Here is an 18,591-nt window from a genome sequence, read left to right as displayed (position 1 = left end):
AAAACCCCCAACTTCTTAATTGTACTTTTTCATCTTTATTTTGCATATAGCAAGATATCTTTGCACTCGATACAGAAAACCACATGGATTCCTCTATGTATTCTTCTACACCTGTCCACTCCACAGCTTTTAAGAAATTATTGTGACCTTCACTGTGGATGAATCTAAGCTCATTCATTAAGTTATATAGGAACATAATTGTGTTGCTATCACCTTACCAAAGCAAAAAAAAGGTTTGCCAATACCCTGACATGGCAATTTTAACACTTTTTACCTTTGTAAACAAAATCTATAATTAAAACACTTTGGTTTTTAGGAATATTAATAATCATTATCAGATATTCTAAATTAAGCCCTAAAAGTTAGAGAAAATGAATGGGGTGGAGGGGAGAAATGCCTTCTGTACAAATCTTTAGAAATTATCAATTTTTGAGCAGGCTGGGCTGCAATGCCACCTGGCGGCTTAGGAAAAACAACAGGATTCTGTTTGAACAGTGCTTAATGGCTTGGAAAATATGCCATATTCTATAAAAATACCAAACATGGCAACAATGTTTAAGTTAATCATTTGCATTTCTTAGCTAACAAGTCTTTTTTCATTCTATTGCTCCCAGTGTGCAGTACTTTAAGTTTTAAAGTTCACATGTCCAGATCTAACTTCAGCTGGAATTTGACAATTGTTTTCAACTGTGAGTCGAACTTGCTGATGAGTATATTATACTGTAAACAGTTGTACACATACACACAGAGCCTAATTCGCACAATTAAAGCCAAAAGTGGAATTTTTCCCCATTTGAGGAAAAATCAAATACAGCAGAAGTCTAAAAGGAGGGTTACTGAAATGCTTTGTAAAATTACACTGTATAATTAATTCCATAGTAAGAACGTTTTTATGGTGTGTGTTGGTGACCTTTTATTACCATCAAGTTCACAATGCTGGTGGGCTGCCTTTTAATCCCTCCGCAGACAAAGGCCCTAAATAAACACAGATCCCTTCCTGGGAAAAAGTCCTCTCTGGTTAAATGGTAAGGAAATGAGTAAATCATTAGTAATCTTTAAAGCCAAAGCTATAAACTCAAGTTACCTTAAGTTAAAATGAAAGTGTCCTGCAAGAGTTTCAAAGTTCTGTCACAGATAGAAATCTCCAGCTCTTGACTCCAGACTAGGCGCCAGCTGATAAACAAACAATTTAAGTCAAGAGCTGGAGAATTCCCAGCTTTTTCATTTAATGGCTTTGGCCAAGAGTATTTATTGCCTCCAGTTTTATTCTCACTTAGCTCTAAGAGGAAATTTAAACTCATCATTATCTTAAAGCCCCATATGGGCCACAGTCAGCTCACCTGATAGAGGTCCTTTTACTCTGCATAAGTTCTGCTCCCCACTAGAAGTGATGTAATAGTGTAAACTAATTAAATGTAGTTTTAGGCTGACTTTTTAATAGGCTAAATAAATTTTGTTCAATATCGTTTATATTCCCAGTTGGGGCAGTAACGATTCCAAAAAGTTTAACTTTACAGTTTCCAGTCTAAACTACTAGCAGTTTACTCCATAAAGGACAACTGAAACAAACAAACAAACAGTCTTCAGAACAAGAGCATCCAACTGTTAAAAGCAACTGCATTGAAAATTCTTTGCCATAAATTGATTCATTGGCACCAAAAGGTACACAGAACTGTGAAAAAGCAGACTGTGTAACAATTCCAATACTTCAAACAAAACATTTCAGGAATGCAAGGACATACATGTAATTAAAATTTGGTGTTCAGTACTTGTTCTGGTTTTAGAATGAAAATAAGCAAACCTATGGAGCTGGGAATTAAATATTAACTAAGCATCTGTGGTTAAGCCAAGGTGTGGAATGAGGTCAGCAAGTCCAACACCGAAATATTTTATCCTAACTCTATAGGAAGATAGCATCATCCTGTGCCTCAGATGCCACCTTCCTCCTTCTTCTGTTCTGAAAGTATATACTAGCAGGAGCTTAGAGTTCTTTAATACAGATTCTAATGCTTATTTCACCTCAGAGATTTTAAATCCATCATGATTTAGATTCAGCACTTGCCACCTCATCCCAGGCATCTCTCCCTAATAAAACATTTGTCCTGAATCTTTTCACTTAAGAAATAAATTTCCCAACTGTCAGAGATGGAGAACTGTGCTTAGCAAAAAGTCTGACTACCATTCCTAAAGGGTTAATAGAACTCAAACTTGAAACCAGGAGGTTGTATTCCCCTCCCACCCGGCCCCCTCCCCTCAAAATACTTTCCTAACCTGACTTGGCTGAAAAAGCCAATTAATTGTTCCAGTGTCTGCCAAGACTTCTTATTCCTTTAAAAATGCGGATAGTGTTAGAGACAGCTGGCTATTCCAAACCCAGGTAACACCCCTAAATGTGGAAAGAATGAGGGAACATGAATTATGATTAGTATTTTAAATGGATTTGTAATGAAACAGACAGACAGAGATCTTAAACGTACTGTATTTCCAGCATATACTATTTAAAAAGAAAAACACAGTGTCTAGATGTCTCCGCTGCTCCACTGAGTATATGGAAGCAGTTTAATGCAAATTGCATTAAAATATGTGGAACTAGTTTTCTGTCTTTGTTAGGAACCGATAGTACACTATGATGTCATGTAAAACACATACACACATGAAGCAACCACCAAGTAGCAAGACAAGAACCTTTCTGAGCCTGAGCCATTGCAATCCCTACAGAAACTAGTCATTTTAGGTCAAGTTAAGGTCATTGCAAGGCAGAGAAAAGAAACTCTTATGACAGTTGCATGCCAAGTATCTGGCTTAGCATTGAGTGGAGAACTGCAATTAAATCCTTATTTACTTTTCTATATGACTAAGAGGTCTAAAATATACTACAGTAGTAGAGAAAGTGAGAAGAAAGTCCATAAAACTCATTTTGCAACATCTCTGCTCATTAAGAAGCTCATACTAAGAAATTGCTGCTGACTGAGCTGTACCTGGAGTCAATGTAAAGAGGAAGGAGAAAATTAAACATTCAAATATTAACTATTGATAACTAAAACACCAATTCATATAAAGTTATATGATTTTACTGTATTGTAATAACATAAGTTACTCTCTTATAATCTCTTATATTTTAGAAGGGGCAGTAGTTATTTATATTTGTTGATAGCATTTCCACTATCATCAATTAAATACACCAGATTTATTGTATGTCTTTCCTGTAACTTCAGATTTAAGCCACAGGTTTTATCTTTAGAAATAACCTCCCATATGAGTTAACAGCAACACCTCCATGTAATACACTTCGTGCACTTTTGAAAATCCTTCAATAGTGAACACGTACACCAAAATACAGGTAAGTGTGAGCCAATGTTGACAATTTCTAAAATAGTGGGAAAAACTACAGAAGTTTCCAAAAATATATGAAAATTAACACAAGAAAACAAAATCAGGGACTGTTTTTTTGTGAGCATGTTTACATCTTTCTGGCCATTTTTAGTTTGTTTGCTTTTGTTTGTTTCTTAAGGAAAAGAAAAATGGTGACACCTGTGTGCAACACTTACAAATAGGGCCTTCACACATGAACTGTGACTTCTCCAGCTTAATTTTCCCCCTCCCTAAGCTTAATTTCCATGCAGTTTATTTAAATACATAAAAACTATTAAGTTCTATCTCATCACAGTGAGTACCTATTCATAGTGACAATTAAATTTGTTGACTTTCATAGGAACTATCTGATTAGGGAGGCAAAGTAATGATGGGCTGCACAAATTAGCTCCAGAGTTCTAAGGTATCCAAGTTGTATTGCCCTCCGAAAGCACATCCTCAGCTTGGGAAGTTCAGATCCAGTTGAAGCAACACACGCAGGTGACCAAGAGCAGGTAGATACCTTCCTAGTGAGAGTTGTCAGTACAGGTACATATTCTAATAACACTTGGCAAAGTTGCAGACAAAGTTGAGTGGTTTCAGCAACCTACATGAGCGTTAGGAGCAGTTAAAACTCTACACTAAAGCCATACACCAATAAAAGAAACACTCCTTTGCAACTGCAGGCTACACCAGGTACTTACAGACTAGTACCTTTCAGCTAATAAACCTTCTCCAGTTCTCTTTTCCCCCTAAAATCCTGTATATTTTGTCACTGAAAATCCAGGGCAACAACTCAAGTTTAGAAAATGTGTTTTATTTCATCAGGCAGTGTAGAGGATACTCAAGTTGTTACAGAATAAAGTGATAGAGATTCAAGAATGCTCATTCCCAGCTGCGACCTCATGAGAAACAGCAATATACCTAGAATGGATGAAGGGAGAGGAAAAATGGACAGTATTTCTGCTTCAATTAGAGAGTTAGGAAGTGAGGGACAGCATTTAAAGTGAGTCAGGCATTGTTGTGCTGAAGAGACATAAATAGAGTAGTCATGAAACACAACAACTTGCAAAGCCTAAATACATAGTTCTGCTTCAAGGTCATGTTTGCAGGAGACCCTGCTTTGAAAATAACCATAAAATATTCTAACCCAATACTATCCCATTTCCAAGAAAGGCAGAAAGGATTATAAGTCATTGTGCCAAGTTATATTTCAACAAGGTTTAAATAATATATCAATAAGGCTAGATGCTGAAAATAGCAAACAATAAATCCTTGAACTTAGGTGACACCAAATAATAAATCCTCCATGTTTAGTTCGGGATGAAGGATATTTCCAAATAATTAAAACAATTAGCTTATAGCTGCATAAAAAGCCCAGTCAAATCATGCCCAGGATGTCAGCTCTACATAATGCTTTGAAACCCTTCAGTTTCAAATATAGTAACTCAGTAGTATAAGACAGACTGATTACCCCACAGACACTTAACAGACACTGAGGACACACCTCTTCAACTTGAACTAAATTCCCATTGAAATGGATGGACTTAAGTAGATGCTTAAGTGTTTCATGTTGAATTGGAGCTTTACAGATGTGCTCTATTAAGGTACTTCTAATGATTTTTTTCCCATGACTGCATATAGTTTAAATTTCTTGATCATTAGCAATAAAGGGATACCAGTGATAAAATTAAAGTTTCAATAGTGATGAACGAATCATGTGTCTTGTGACATTTGCTGTTTCTGTAAGCTTCTGTTTCCAGAGTGTAAAGCTGAAAATAGCAGGTTTTAATATATACTAAAGTTTTAGCCTTCAGTGCTTTTAAATGTTAATGCCAACAAACTAAAAATAAACTAATAAAATTTAAAATGAGTTGTCTCTAAAACATTCAAGATTTGGAATGTTTGACCTATGCATTCATTAACATCTGGAATTAGGGAAAAAAAGGCAAGATGGAGAAGACTTTCAAATGCTTCAATGGGATCTAATGCCCTATGGTTCAATAAGCTGCTGGTATCAGCCGCCATAATTAATTATACTCGTGCTTCCCTTCTCCCTCTTGTTAATCAAACAGAAGACAAAATACAGCAAAGCAGTTTTATTATTTGTTTGTCCAAACAGTAATCTGCATGAACTACCTGAAAAAAGAAGACCCCAAAATTATGAGTACACAAGAAGCTGCCAAAACGCATATCCTATCCCCACTTTGTCTTCCATCGAGTAGCTTCTTCTTGTGAGTAATTCAATAGCAAAGGAAAAAAAAAAGCCATTGTACTTTACTGCTTCTTGCACAATGTGACTCAGAAACTTGTTTTCTATTTTCAGCTGTATTATTTGGTCTAATAAAAGCTTCTACCTCTCTGTACACAATTTCCCTTCTTTGTATTCTTAAACCACGATGTAAAAGAACACTGGTACTGTGTTACTATGATTAGTACTGAAACATTATAGACACGTATTATTTGTGTGGCAAGAATTTAATTAGCATAATAATACAGTACTATGGCAAGAATTTATTACTAAAAAAAAGAGTTGAAATTCCTTTGTGGTTCAGCATTCAGGAGCAAGGGAAAATGGCAACTCACACCACTTTTAGACTCCAAGGATTACTGCACCCAAGCAGTAATTTACACACATCCCACAAGAAATGGCAGAGCCATAGGAAATGCCACTCTTAACCACATAGGGTTACATTTGACTGACAACTGCATTCGGCCTGTCTTTTTCCAATTAAGCTCCATCTGTTTCCTCGTTTGGACTGGTTGGCTTGAGGCCTCTCAACAGAACATCCACGATATGTTATTGCATCCACTCTCTCCAAAACCTTTCACTGCCAGAAGCCAGAGATGCTCCCCCATTGGGTAGGGGTAGGGGCAGGCAAGACGCGTGGGTGAGTGGGAGTGGATGTGTGGCACAGGAGCATTGGAAGCAACGTGAAAAAGCATAGTTTTAGTAACTCTGACATATCCAAGGAAGGGTTAAGTACCTACAAAATAAAATAAAAAGCACCATTTTTCTTTCATTATATAGTCTGACCAAAAGCTTCTGAAACCAAAATTAAATAGTGTGTTCCCTTCCACTCCCCAACATACACACTCTAAAATAAATAATGGCCAAACTGATTTAAATGAAATTCTGTGGAAGAATTTGTGCTTGGATGAAAATGGCACATTTGAGCCTGAAGCAAAAGTAAAACCGCCAAGTTATAAACCTCTCAAAGGGAAGGTTTATAATGGAAATGCCAACAGACCCTTAGCTATAGTGGAGCTGTTAGGTGCCAACATATAAATAATTTTAGTTTTTGTGGTCACTTAGGATAAATTAGATACAGTGCAAGTGGAAACAGTAGGGTTCTGATTCAGTAAACAGTAACGGCCAAGAGTGCATGTTTGGATTTTTAGACAAGTATAGCATAGATTTGATGCTGGCTCTGAAATGGAGTCTATAAGGGACGTTTGGACTTTTTTAAGTAGTAAGCAAGCCATATTCTGAATTCTTGAGGGCTTGTAAAATAAAAACTCCTTAACAAGCTTTGCTGCCTACTGTTTCAATCTTCTAAGAATCCTTTAACCCAGTTACCAAAAAATGCTCCATTCAAGATTGGTATAATTGTCTACTAAGGAAAACAACATACTAAGTAAGTGCACATAGTCACATTTAGTGTTAAGAATTGCTAAGCATACTAATACAGTGGGGAAAAAGTGTCAGTGACCACACAGTAACAGATTAATCACCACCTTCTTTATTAGGTGTGCCAGTCGCTGCACCACGAATAGAAATGCCTTCCTATAGTCCAGTTTGTTCTAGCACAGGAATGATGCATTTAGGTGATCACGTATGTTCATTTTGGCCCTGGGAGGCATTTATTGCATTGTTTAACAGCAGTCAAGCCCCACGCCTTAGCTTGATACGTTGAGGCAGTGAGGCATGCTGTTAGTGCTCTCTGCAGGAGCTTCCATCTTGGACAGGGTGGGAGCCCTCAGAGGCAGCCAGGATTCAGGCTGAGACTGCTAAGAGGATGCTCCATCTCAGGAAACTCTCCTCCTTGCCAAATTCACATCGGCTTCTCATTTAGCGCTTCCGCTACAAAACCTTCCCACTGCCCCAGCATCACCCCTAACTCCCTGCTAATATAAATTCTAAGATGAGTATCTGCGGAAATAGAAAAGCTACACACACTCCTAGTTTACTCTAACTAGAGCTCTATTACGAACAATGTTTCACATGCTGATAGCGCGCTACCGAAAATTCCTTTCTTCAATTGTCCTCCAACTTTTAAAAGAGAGAGGAAACCTCTATTCTTCCAGCATACTTGATGTAAAATGCCTTATTCAAGACAAAAAGCATTTAGCTGCTCCCAAATACTGCTTTCAGACTACTAGCAATTGTAGCAATTCTGGGAAATAGTTTAATCGGAAAAATGTTGGACATCAGAAATCAAGCAAGTTTGAAGAGCTAACTATGTATAGCCATATACCTGTACAGATTATCTACAAGTTACTTCTATATTGATTTCTGAAAAGTCATGATTTTAAGCAAAACCAAGAAATCTAACACAAATGAAACACAAGTAGTACACTCCTCAGCCAGAGCTAAAAGTCAACGTGACTTTCCCTGTACTCCCACTGGCAAATATACTCAGAGCCACGAGCCACACATTCCCACCATACATTCTCAGAAAGCAAAGGAAACACAGACTGAAAACAAAATGACAGCAAAAATGTGTTGTTTCTGACTGCATATGGTTAAACTATACAGTTACTGAGTAACTAGGATCTTACACGGTTTGCAGCAACTCCTATCAAATAAAGCAAATGGATAGTAAGTACAGGTGAGATTAGTGTTGTTGCCAATGACCTAAACTACGCATTAAAAAACCCCATTAGTTTACCAACAGTTAAACAACATAAAGGGATAATTTCAAATCATTACGTGGATTTATTTAAAATACATAAAGGTTTCAATAAACTGTTATATAGTGTTTCACACTTCCCTCTCCGCCCCCCCTGGCCATTATTCCTGGAGACAAATTTAACATTCTTCCACTATACTGAATAATTAAAATACAACTGCTTACAGAACCAGGAACAGAAACTGAAGGGTCAGCATTAGGGTGACACTTCCATGCTTTACTCTGTTCCTGTCAAGCCACCCTTTAACTCTTCTTATGAACAGATACAGGTTAAAGCTGTCTAAAGTCTAAGAAATTCCCTGCACTGTGTCCCAGTGAAACTACAGGAATGAAAACGATAACTAAGTTTTAAGGGTTAAAGATGTAGGTCAAATACAGTGCAGTAAGTAATTTTGTTTTCACTTCAGGTCCTATGTTGTGCTTGGCATGAAGAGAACTGTAGTTAAAAACTCTTTCTTCAGCTCTGGAACTGCATGACTCTTCTCTGTTCTGCATTTCAGTAGATCGAAGTGGTGAGCCAATAGGACTAAATACTGTTGGACAAACTGAAAGGTGAATGTTTACATAGTTTGTATGCTCACAGCTGAATTCTAAATGCTTATCATTTAGATAAGCAGTAAAAGGCAATACTGTTTCCCTTAGACTTGTATTTAATCATATAAATCATGTTTTTTTAAAATGTGATTGGAGAAGGAAGAATTAGGAAATCTTGATATTTCTATGTGGTCTCTGTGGATTAACCAGGAGCAGTCCTGCTAAGGACAAAAGCTCAAGCTATTGAATTGTCTCACAACTGGCAATACTACAGTAAGCACTATAAACATGGAGTAATTTTCAGGTATTTGTTTAAAGCGCAGAAGGAGTACCTCTGCTAGAACATTCTCCCTTTTTTATTAGCACAACTTAAGAGAGTTGTCAAAACATAAAGATGCCCTTCACTACAAGAGAACTTTCTGCAATGAACCCGTGACTTAGAATGGCTCCGAATCGTCAGATAATACTGTCACATATAAATCCCATCCTTGCCCAACTCATCACCATGACTTTAAAAAGGAACACAAATAACCCAGAATACTAACATCATCCAGATGGGGGTCAATAGAAGACCAGCTTTCATTCCTACTGATCCTGGATTCAGCCATTTAGGGGATTTACAAACAATTACCCAATCCATTTAAGTCAGGTTTCTCGGGACTTTTTTGTTTTTAAACAACAGGAGTTGCACCCACAGACTGAAAAAGTCTGTTTAAGGCAACACTAAATTGCAAGTACAACTGCTTTGCATTAAGATTCAGAGCAAGTTGCATTTTCTCCAGTGGCACCTTCAGTGCTCGTAGCTGGTGGGGACTGTCCCCACACTGAAGGCTGTTGTGCAGGCACAGTATACTCCCAGTTCTACTCCGTGCTGTGCTTTCCAGTTTGTACGTGCTGCTCTGGTGTGCCATGGTGCTGGGCTCGGTGCTGACACGTGTGCCATCCACATTTAGCATAGTACGGAATTAGGACTCAGAAGGAGTCAGGGAGTTATTAAGGTCTGGTGCTCATCATCCCTGGCGTCCCAAGCACAGGAGTCATGCTAGGTTTTTTGACTAAAAGAAGAATACACACTTTGAACAAGAGGCTCCATCTAAAGAGCAGAAAGAGAGAAAAAGAAGCCTATGAACATTTAAAACCAAAACAAACTTTGTAGAAAGCTTCAAAGTCATCACTACGTTCCAGAAACATTTCCAAACACCACCTGCAACTCCTTAACTTTAAAAGTTCTCTAGAAGAAGCAATCAAAATTTAAAAAATGAAATGAAATTAATTTTTATTCCCTAGGAATTATGACAGGCTGAAATTTGAAGATCTTTCTTACTCTGTATCTCAGAATGCTTGACAGGACAAGCCAGCTATTAGCATTAAAGTAACCACAAGCAAACAGAGCAGCTATTAGGAATGTGGTAACAGCTCACATACAGCTGTGGATATTAGAACCAGTTTTACTGAGAAAAGGAATGTTGGCTCTAATTCTGCAGTTATCCCTTACTCTTTTTCAAAGAGTGCCACAGGGATTTTTAACTTCCATCTGGACAGTTTGCTGTTAACTGTTTTTGAACACCATGTGTGAGAACACAACAGAATGGTAGACATTAGAGATGGAAAAGACCTATTAGATCATGTAGCCATCCTCCTGCCAGTTAAAGATTTTTCCCTACAGAATAGTTCCTAGCACTTTGCCCAGTACAGTTTAAAGCATGTTGAGATATTTGGCTTCAACCACCTCCTTTGGAAAATTATTCCACACTGTATGAAGAATGTTGTTAGGAAGTTTTTCCTGCTAGACACAGCATGCATTTTTCTTTCCTTAATAATTTCCAGCCTATTATTCCTGGTTATATCCCATTGGGACAGCCTGAATAACTCATCTTTACACCTTTGAATAAATGGAGACAGATATGTTTCCCTACACATCGGTCACTAGTTGGCTAGACTACACACAGTTTTATAGCCAAAATATACACTATACTTTAATAAAATCAGTCATTCCACTCTTTTAGTCATTGTAGGAACAATTGTCTCCACCCCAGAGAACATTTTTAGTTGATATGCTCAACAAATCTGTTTATTCTTCCTTGCCTTCTGCTACCTTTTGCATTCTCCATAAAATGAAATAAAAAGCATAATAGACATACAGAAGAAAAAAACCCTTGCAAAGTCAGCACATCAGTAAATGTGCTATCTAACTCTTCTGCAACAGCAGCTTCTGCCAACATCGTGATTTCTGCACACGGTTTATACTTTCTCCCTCCCCAGTGTCAAAATACGCATTTTCCCAATGTGTAACGTTTTCAAGATCTTCATTCCTTTCCATCTTCTCTCCAACAAAAGAGGTCTATTAAACTAGCTTTATTTTGACAAATGTAAGTATTGTTAAATAGTTTAAAACATAAGTTATTAAGAATCAGAAGCTTTTTAAGCATCTCAGATTTCAAAGTGTTTCTTTGTCCTCATTTCAGCTTCCTTAAATCAGTTCACCCAATCCTTCCCTTTTTTGTTATTAGTTACTTCCTGCAGTACTTTTACCTCATTTCAATTTCAGAATAACTCAATAACATGTTTCATACCACCTTTAACATTAAAGTTGTACATTGTAATTTCTACTACCATCTCCAGATCGCAAACTTTGCAAAAAATTAATATTATCAGATGCATTCAGCAAAAAATGTAAACAGAGAAATTAAGAAACATGTTAGGAAAGAAAAGATTAGGCAAGACATGGAGTGATTGAGGAAGAGGAGCAGAAGTGAGGTGAAAATGCTATGCTTGGTACCAGAAGCACAGAGAACATTGTGGCCATTCTGAGTACATGCATTCAGGCTTTAAAAATAAAGCATAGAAGCATAAATCCAGAAATAACAATGGAGCAAATATTGCTATGCCTTTAGATCTTTTCCTCACCAACAGGAACACCTGCCCTTGAGGGGGATAGGTCAGAATTATTAGGTCTAAATTCATGAACCTGCTTTGTCTTGACAGTGTTTCAAGGATCCTAACAGATATTCCAATCACTGCGTTAGCAGGCCAAAAAGCCAAAACCAAACAAAACCTCTATACCACTGAATACAGTAGATTCCTTATTTCATGACTTCTGTTTATTAAAAAAGTACATAATCTCTCAAATTAGAGATGCTGAATCAACCAACTAACTCTTCCACTCCCATAAAGTCATAAGATTGCATTTCTCTAAAAATGCACAAAGCTAAAAAACAAAGCAGATACAATCTAGGAAAGCCAGTTAAAAAGTAGCTCTATAAAGGCTCTCCAACAGAAGAGAGGTCTATTAACCAACTTTATTCTGGCAAACATATTGATGATGCTTTCTTATTACAATAGAACTTACAAGCTGAGATGCAACGTTTAAACAACTAATTTTTTATTACTTAGTCTAGTCTTAAAACATTTTTCAAATCATCTTTGCAAGCATCAGTGTGCACAGACATAGTCTTAACTCTTCTGCAAGGCCCCCTCCTCTGCTTCCCTTGGAAAAGACACTACACTAAACCTTCAAGGTTCAAGGAAGAGAAACATGTTCACCAATTATTCTGTTTGGCCTATTTAATCTCTGCTATCAGTCTGGTCATGCCATTGAAATACATTCACTTGTCCAGTTTTGAGAAAGTGTCCTTTTTTTTTTAAAGCTGGAACCATGAAATATATTGCTCTTTGAAAGGAAATCAAAGAAAAGATCTTCACAGTATTTCTAAACATTCTTTTTTTTTTTGCTCCATGTTAAGTACAGATTTGGCCATACAGGGAATAAGTCTGCAATTCACTCTTCAGGGACTCACATTCTACTCCATTACCAGAGAGCTGAAGTCTCAATTTGTCAGTGTTACTACTAATATTCTTTCCATCACTTAATGGTTAGCTGGAGCTTATGGAAGTAGTACTATAAGATGAAATAGTTTGAAATGACAGCTGGAATAGAAACTCCAACCTTTTCTAATCAGCTCCAGCCTGGTTCCTACAAAAAAGTTTTATTCTACTGTTTATTACCATTTTAGCATGACTACAGCTCTCTACATGACAGCTCTTTTTAACAATTAGCAGTCTGACTTTTTTATTGACAACTACCGTGGCTAAAGTAGACAGTGAGGGGAAAGATCTACCTAAGTTTCATTATCGGATCTAAAGAACCATACTTACAAAAGAATTCAAAACAGTTTATCCGTAACTCCAAAAACAGAAAAACAAATCAAGCTGTCACATCTTTTTGTGAAGTTCCAGCAGAATGCAGTACAACATATTTTGAGCAGAAGAGGAGCTGATATAATTTCAAGAGTCAGTGGAAGGGAAAAAAAGTTGAAAAGGTAATATATGAACACTAACAATGCTTACAATGAAGAAAGCATCACATCAGAAATAAAAAAAACCCCACATTTCACCCACTGTACTTCAGATAATGCATATTTCGTATACTGAATTAAAAAGAGAGGAATGTTACAGCAGTATCAGTGAAAGTACTAGTAAAGTTTGCTCTGGACTGCAGGCTGAGTCTGTATCATACTTTCAGTGAAATCAGTGGGAGGACAAACTCGACACAATTCTTAAAGGCTAAATTTAGATCCCTTACTCAGCCAGTAGCGTCTTCAGTGCCAACATAAGTCAGTTTTAAATAAGCTTCTGTGATAATGTGTGCTTTAAAAGCCTTTTATACATACAAAAGATGCAGAATCCAATCTTTGCAAAAAGGTAAATTTATTCCTCTAGAATTAAAAAAAGATATATTAAATAAACACAGATTTTGAAGATGTTTCCTCATTTGTCATAAGCTCACAAAGCTCAGAAATCAGGGCAGCACTGGGAACTGTGACACAACTTTCTCATGTGGACCTGCAAGAGATCCTAATCCCAGGGTAAAGCGATTGCTATCTCTAGACAGCATTAGCAGCATAATCTGCATGCAACTACTGGGATGAGAAGTATTTTCCTAAGTCAGTTAATACAAAACAACACTATAGTAACTTGGTGCATCAACTTCTACTTAATGGGTCCTGACTGTAAGCTGCAAGTAAATGCTGTAGGTCAATCATATGAAGAAGATGGCACTACTACATTGGCACACAGGCCCATCTGAAAAAGATCAAGGGAAAGAATCTTTCAGACGTAAAGCTGCAAACAAGCCAGTAAAATCTGGCACTAATGATAGGCCTTAAGATACTTCATTAACAATGTCAAGACAGTATTAAAATCATCATTATTTCTCCATGAGGTTTATAGACCAAGCAATTTTCAAAATATTATTTAGTTTGTGAAATAACTTGTTCACAGTGCAGATGAACATTAACGTCCATCCTGCAACACCCAAATACCTAAAAACACAAGTGGAATTGTCTGCCAATAACAGCTAGTAAACAGACAGGTCTAAAGATGACAGTTCAGGCATACTGTTTTCTCTTCCTCCTCACTGCGTCCCACAAATGCCCTCCCTCATACTCCTGCCAAGTCTATTGCATTGCACAGCAACAGAATAATGCCTGCCAATTTCTAGAGAGCTGAGCATACTTCTCCATTTAGTGTTTTGTCTAAAGGCCAACAATGCAGTCAGGACATACAAAAATACCCCATAGACTTGATGTGTTAGGTCTTGAAAGATGGAAAGAACAAAGTATACCATTGAAGTTTTTTCTAACATACTTAACTTCTCCACATTTCCAGCAACTGCCCATTTTAAACATGATTTGTACAGAGCGCTCCTTGACATTCTCAAACATATTATGTACTAGAAAGCTAAGTATCAATTCTTTCCCCTTCCTTCAGAATATCACTCAATCTGTAACTGACACTAAACACCAAATAATTTGTATTCAGATAAACCACTAACACCAAAAAAGCCACTTGTATTCAGAATAGTCAACTGTATGTTATCACATTAAACCAGTCTCGGCATTACCATTTTCTCAAGGAACAAAGTCCCCCAAACAGCTAGGGTTGTTTTGGAATCAAACTTTTCTTTCTTTCTTTCTTTGTAGTTTTAGCATAGTCACCCTTAAAGCAAAAACTTGTGGGTAAAAACAAATTACATATGTTTCCAAAAGGTAAATAATTCCCTCAGGTAAACAACATATTTGGGGGAAAGGGATTGAAGAGAACCACATAAAAGATGTCAGAATTGCCCAACCGGTAAGTAGAAGACCATGCTGTGTTTAGAAAAAGATTAGACAGATATATAATCCATCCACAACATACTTTTTTCTGTGTTTTTTATTCCCAGGCTGACAAGTTATCTAACTTTATAAAACAAGGACTAATATTTTGGCTGGGAAGCAAGAATCTTGTCTTCCCCATTATATTCTTCAATATCACCTACCCAGGTCTTCCTACTTTCTGTTCACATTAGAATTTGGATGAAGATTTTGGCATCTAGTGTGTAGCCAAATCCTGCCTTAGTTTTCAGTTGAAAATTAAAAAGATGGTTAGTTTTTGCTCCTTACCCACACTCATCTTCATGATCTGAAATTCAGGCTAGGCTCTTTCTAGCTTGTGCATCATACCTTTGACAAACTCTGTAAGGCTAAATTCGATTCTACCCTTTGCATTTTTATTCTCTTTCAGGTGTAACTCTCTGAATTACCTCATTAAAGACAGGAAAATAAAGAATTCTCACTATGCCACTTACATTAATTTTTAGAGTGCATTGTAAAAAATGGGTTTTTCTCACCTTCCAATCCTAGGGGCTTTAGAGAAGAATTCAACAATAGTAACAATCAGCTATGGTTTTGTTTTCAAAACCTTAATTCTATGCTTCTGCTCTCCTCTGTCCACAAAACTAAAGACTTCCCTGCTCTATATTATTTCTTCCAAGAGATGAAATACTCATGAGAACAATAGTTAGCAACTTCAAGAATAGACAAGAATATTACCCACATTCTTCAACTGTTATAAAACCAGAGGAAAGCTCTGTTTTTTTCTTGACAATTAAATCCTTTCTTCCCCCCTTCCTTCTATCCTTTTTAATTAATGAAAAAGTAGCAGAACTGCTTAATGGTAACCAAAGAGTCTTTCGCTAACAGGAAGAAATGGATGGAGACTGAAGAGATGTAACTACCTGCATAAAAATATAACTTTCTGAAAGAAGTGAAATTAAAAGGACCACTGTACCATATCGCGTGAAAGCTCGGTTTGTCTAGGTCTAACAAAAGCTCCCATACTCTAAAAATATTCCTAAAATAACATATATTTCTTTAATGTAATGGAACAAAAAAAAAGAACACTGCACATATACTGCAAAGAAAAGCAACATGTACCAACAAGGGTACAAATCGGTGGCTGAGATTGCAAACAAAGAGACATGTCCAGTATGAGGTAAACTGTCAGTGAAGACTTACCTCCAGAAACTGGGGCATCCATGAAAACAGCTCCCATTTTTTCAACTGCTTTGGCTAATTCTTTTGAAACTGCAGGGTCTATAGTACTGGAATCTATTAGCAATGAGCCTTTCTTCACTTTCCTAAAATAAAGATTAATTATTAAGTATTTGTTGCACAAGACATCTGCAGCTATTACCATAGCACTGGCTTTCCTCAGCATGATAAATGTACAGACACTTTTTGGTACACTAATAAACACAAAGTTTTAAACTCTATTGAGCAAGATCTGCTCAGTATGTACACTCCTGAGTATGTATACCGCATGATTTTGAATGACTCAAAACACAATAAAACCTGAACACAAAAAAGGATGTTCTTCCTAAACACTATTATAAAAAAATTACACAAAAAGGGTGCACTAGGAAAACCTGCCATCATGCAACCTTGAGCAGTATATCATATATATATCATCTAAGATGCATTCTAAGCAACTGAACTAAATGCTGATACAGTGTAAAATTTCATCTATAACAATATAATTTTCTTTCTAGATATATACAATATATCAAGTTCTTATCAGAATAGCCTGATTGCATTTTTAATCATTGCTACAATTTATTCTACATAAAGACCATAACTAACACCACAAAAGCCCACTGCAGATTTAAAGCGAAGCAAGGACAAAAATGTTAAGTTTTACCACTGACAGCTAGTAAATTTAGGCAGAAGAATTGTATCCCAAAATGTAGAATACAAAAAGTTGTATATGTTTTTAAAAAAATGCAATGAAAGTGAATTTTTTTTAATGCCCTCAGCAATAAAAAATGGATTATATTTTTACCCCTCTTTCCATTCAATTGCACCGTGATTTAATGCCCACTGGACCAGCAAACACCATGAAATCAAACGACATAATTTTTCAGTTATAAAAAGGTAAGTAATTTAAAGCTACACATGACAGATGAAGAGCCTCGCTGCACCTTGCATGCTGTTGGCAGTATAGTGAATTTCACTGAATCAAATTACCTAGATAGCTGGAAATAGTCTCTCAATATATACATACAGTTGTGGACCCCACTGTAGCTCGACTCAAAAAGCACCACATACACAGAACCTGTCCTTTTTCACAGAAGGGATGAGCTGCTGCAATTAGTTTGCAAACGAAAACCAGCATGGCAGACACAGCACTACATCATCTCCCCTTATGTTCAGAACAAGGAGCAGTGGCACAGGCTCCTCGGTAACACAGCAAGATGATGAAGTTAACCCTTAAAACACTCCAGAGCATCAATGTTTTCTTCAGTAAAGCTTAAAAAGCTTCAGAAAATGATGAAAGTCAAACCAGTCACCAAGGACCAGGTCACTCACAGTGACAATTAACCACTACTGTCAAATTACACTTCCTTCTTTTCAATACGGAGGCTGAGAAACTGCAGCAGCACAGGACTGCTTTTCCACATCCTCTGTTCCCCGCAGTATTTTCCACATCTAGGTACTCAAAAGATTAACTGGCTACATTATATCAGTAAATACTGCCAATCGGTTTTCAAAGCACTGCCATCCTGGATACAATTCCCCCACAGCTGTTTGCCCAGCTTTGTGGGACTGATCCAATTACCCTTCTTCCCTCAAGGGTCTAAGCTACAGATACTTAGATCTGCTCAGTCGTACTTTGTGGGGAATTAAACTATGGACAGTAAGGGAAGGAAGCAACTATTATTTTCTGTATTGGAAGGAGAATAAAAAAATCCCTCTCCTCTATTTAATTTTCTAATCACTGCACCTTAATATTGCCTATGATCAATACCTAAAAAAGCTATCATCAGTTTTAGACAATCTACTGTACTTTTGTCTGCTGTATATTTCTTCCTTTACATTATTAACCAGGATAGCAGTAAGATCCTGCATGATCCTCAAAGGTATTCAGTAGCCTTAGTCAGCCTGCTAGGAGCAGTGCTCACGTGGCCAGAAGAGCCTTTTAAATACTATTTATTTTTTAATTTGGCAAGTCCAAAAGCTCTGAGTATTAGAATTCTGCAAACTATGGATTTTAGGCTCAGTGGAAATCCCTCCACAAAAGTTAAAGAACACTGGTTCAGATTAAACAGACTCTAGATATTTTCTTGTGTAATAGATAATAAGAGTAGAAATTGTCAGCTATTCTATATTATGTACTTTAATATTGTGAGACATAATGGCATCTCTTCAGAAAATTTCAGTTATAGGATTTCAAGTTAAAGAAAAAAGTATTTGAGCAAATAATTGTTGCCAGCAAATATTCTAGTTCTACTTGTCTGTAGTACATTACATTACAGTAAAAGAAACATGCAACTGAGAAGGTAGGTAACAGTCAGTTAAGTTGTCTCAAATTCACATAAATTATTATTCTACTGAAAAGAAAATTAAGACTTTAGCCAAAAGCCATTCAAAAGCAAGCACATCTTAAGAGAACTCATGTAATTAGAAATATCAAT

The 18,591-nt window shown here is 36.8% G+C and overlaps 1 protein-coding gene across 4 annotated transcripts in view; it reads right to left on the bottom strand.

Annotated features, from left to right (window-relative positions):
- The window catches only part of HIBADH (3-hydroxyisobutyrate dehydrogenase), an 85,635-nt gene that overhangs the window by 53,405 nt on the left and 13,639 nt on the right, over positions 1-18,591 (bottom strand). For all 4 annotated transcript variants that reach the window (XM_072854075.1, XM_072854076.1, XM_072854077.1 and 1 more), the window contains one exon: positions 16,136-16,257. In XM_072854075.1, the coding sequence (XP_072710176.1) occupies positions 16,136-16,257 (122 nt within the window). The remainder of the gene's footprint in view (positions 1-16,135; positions 16,258-18,591) is intronic.

The sequence above is a fragment of the Ciconia boyciana genome, chromosome 2, assembly GCF_034638445.1.
Source record: "Ciconia boyciana chromosome 2, ASM3463844v1, whole genome shotgun sequence".
Lineage (NCBI taxonomy): Eukaryota > Metazoa > Chordata > Aves > Ciconiiformes > Ciconiidae > Ciconia > Ciconia boyciana.
The sequence above is the reverse complement of the archived record's forward strand: the minus strand, read 5'-3'. Positions and strand labels throughout refer to the sequence as shown.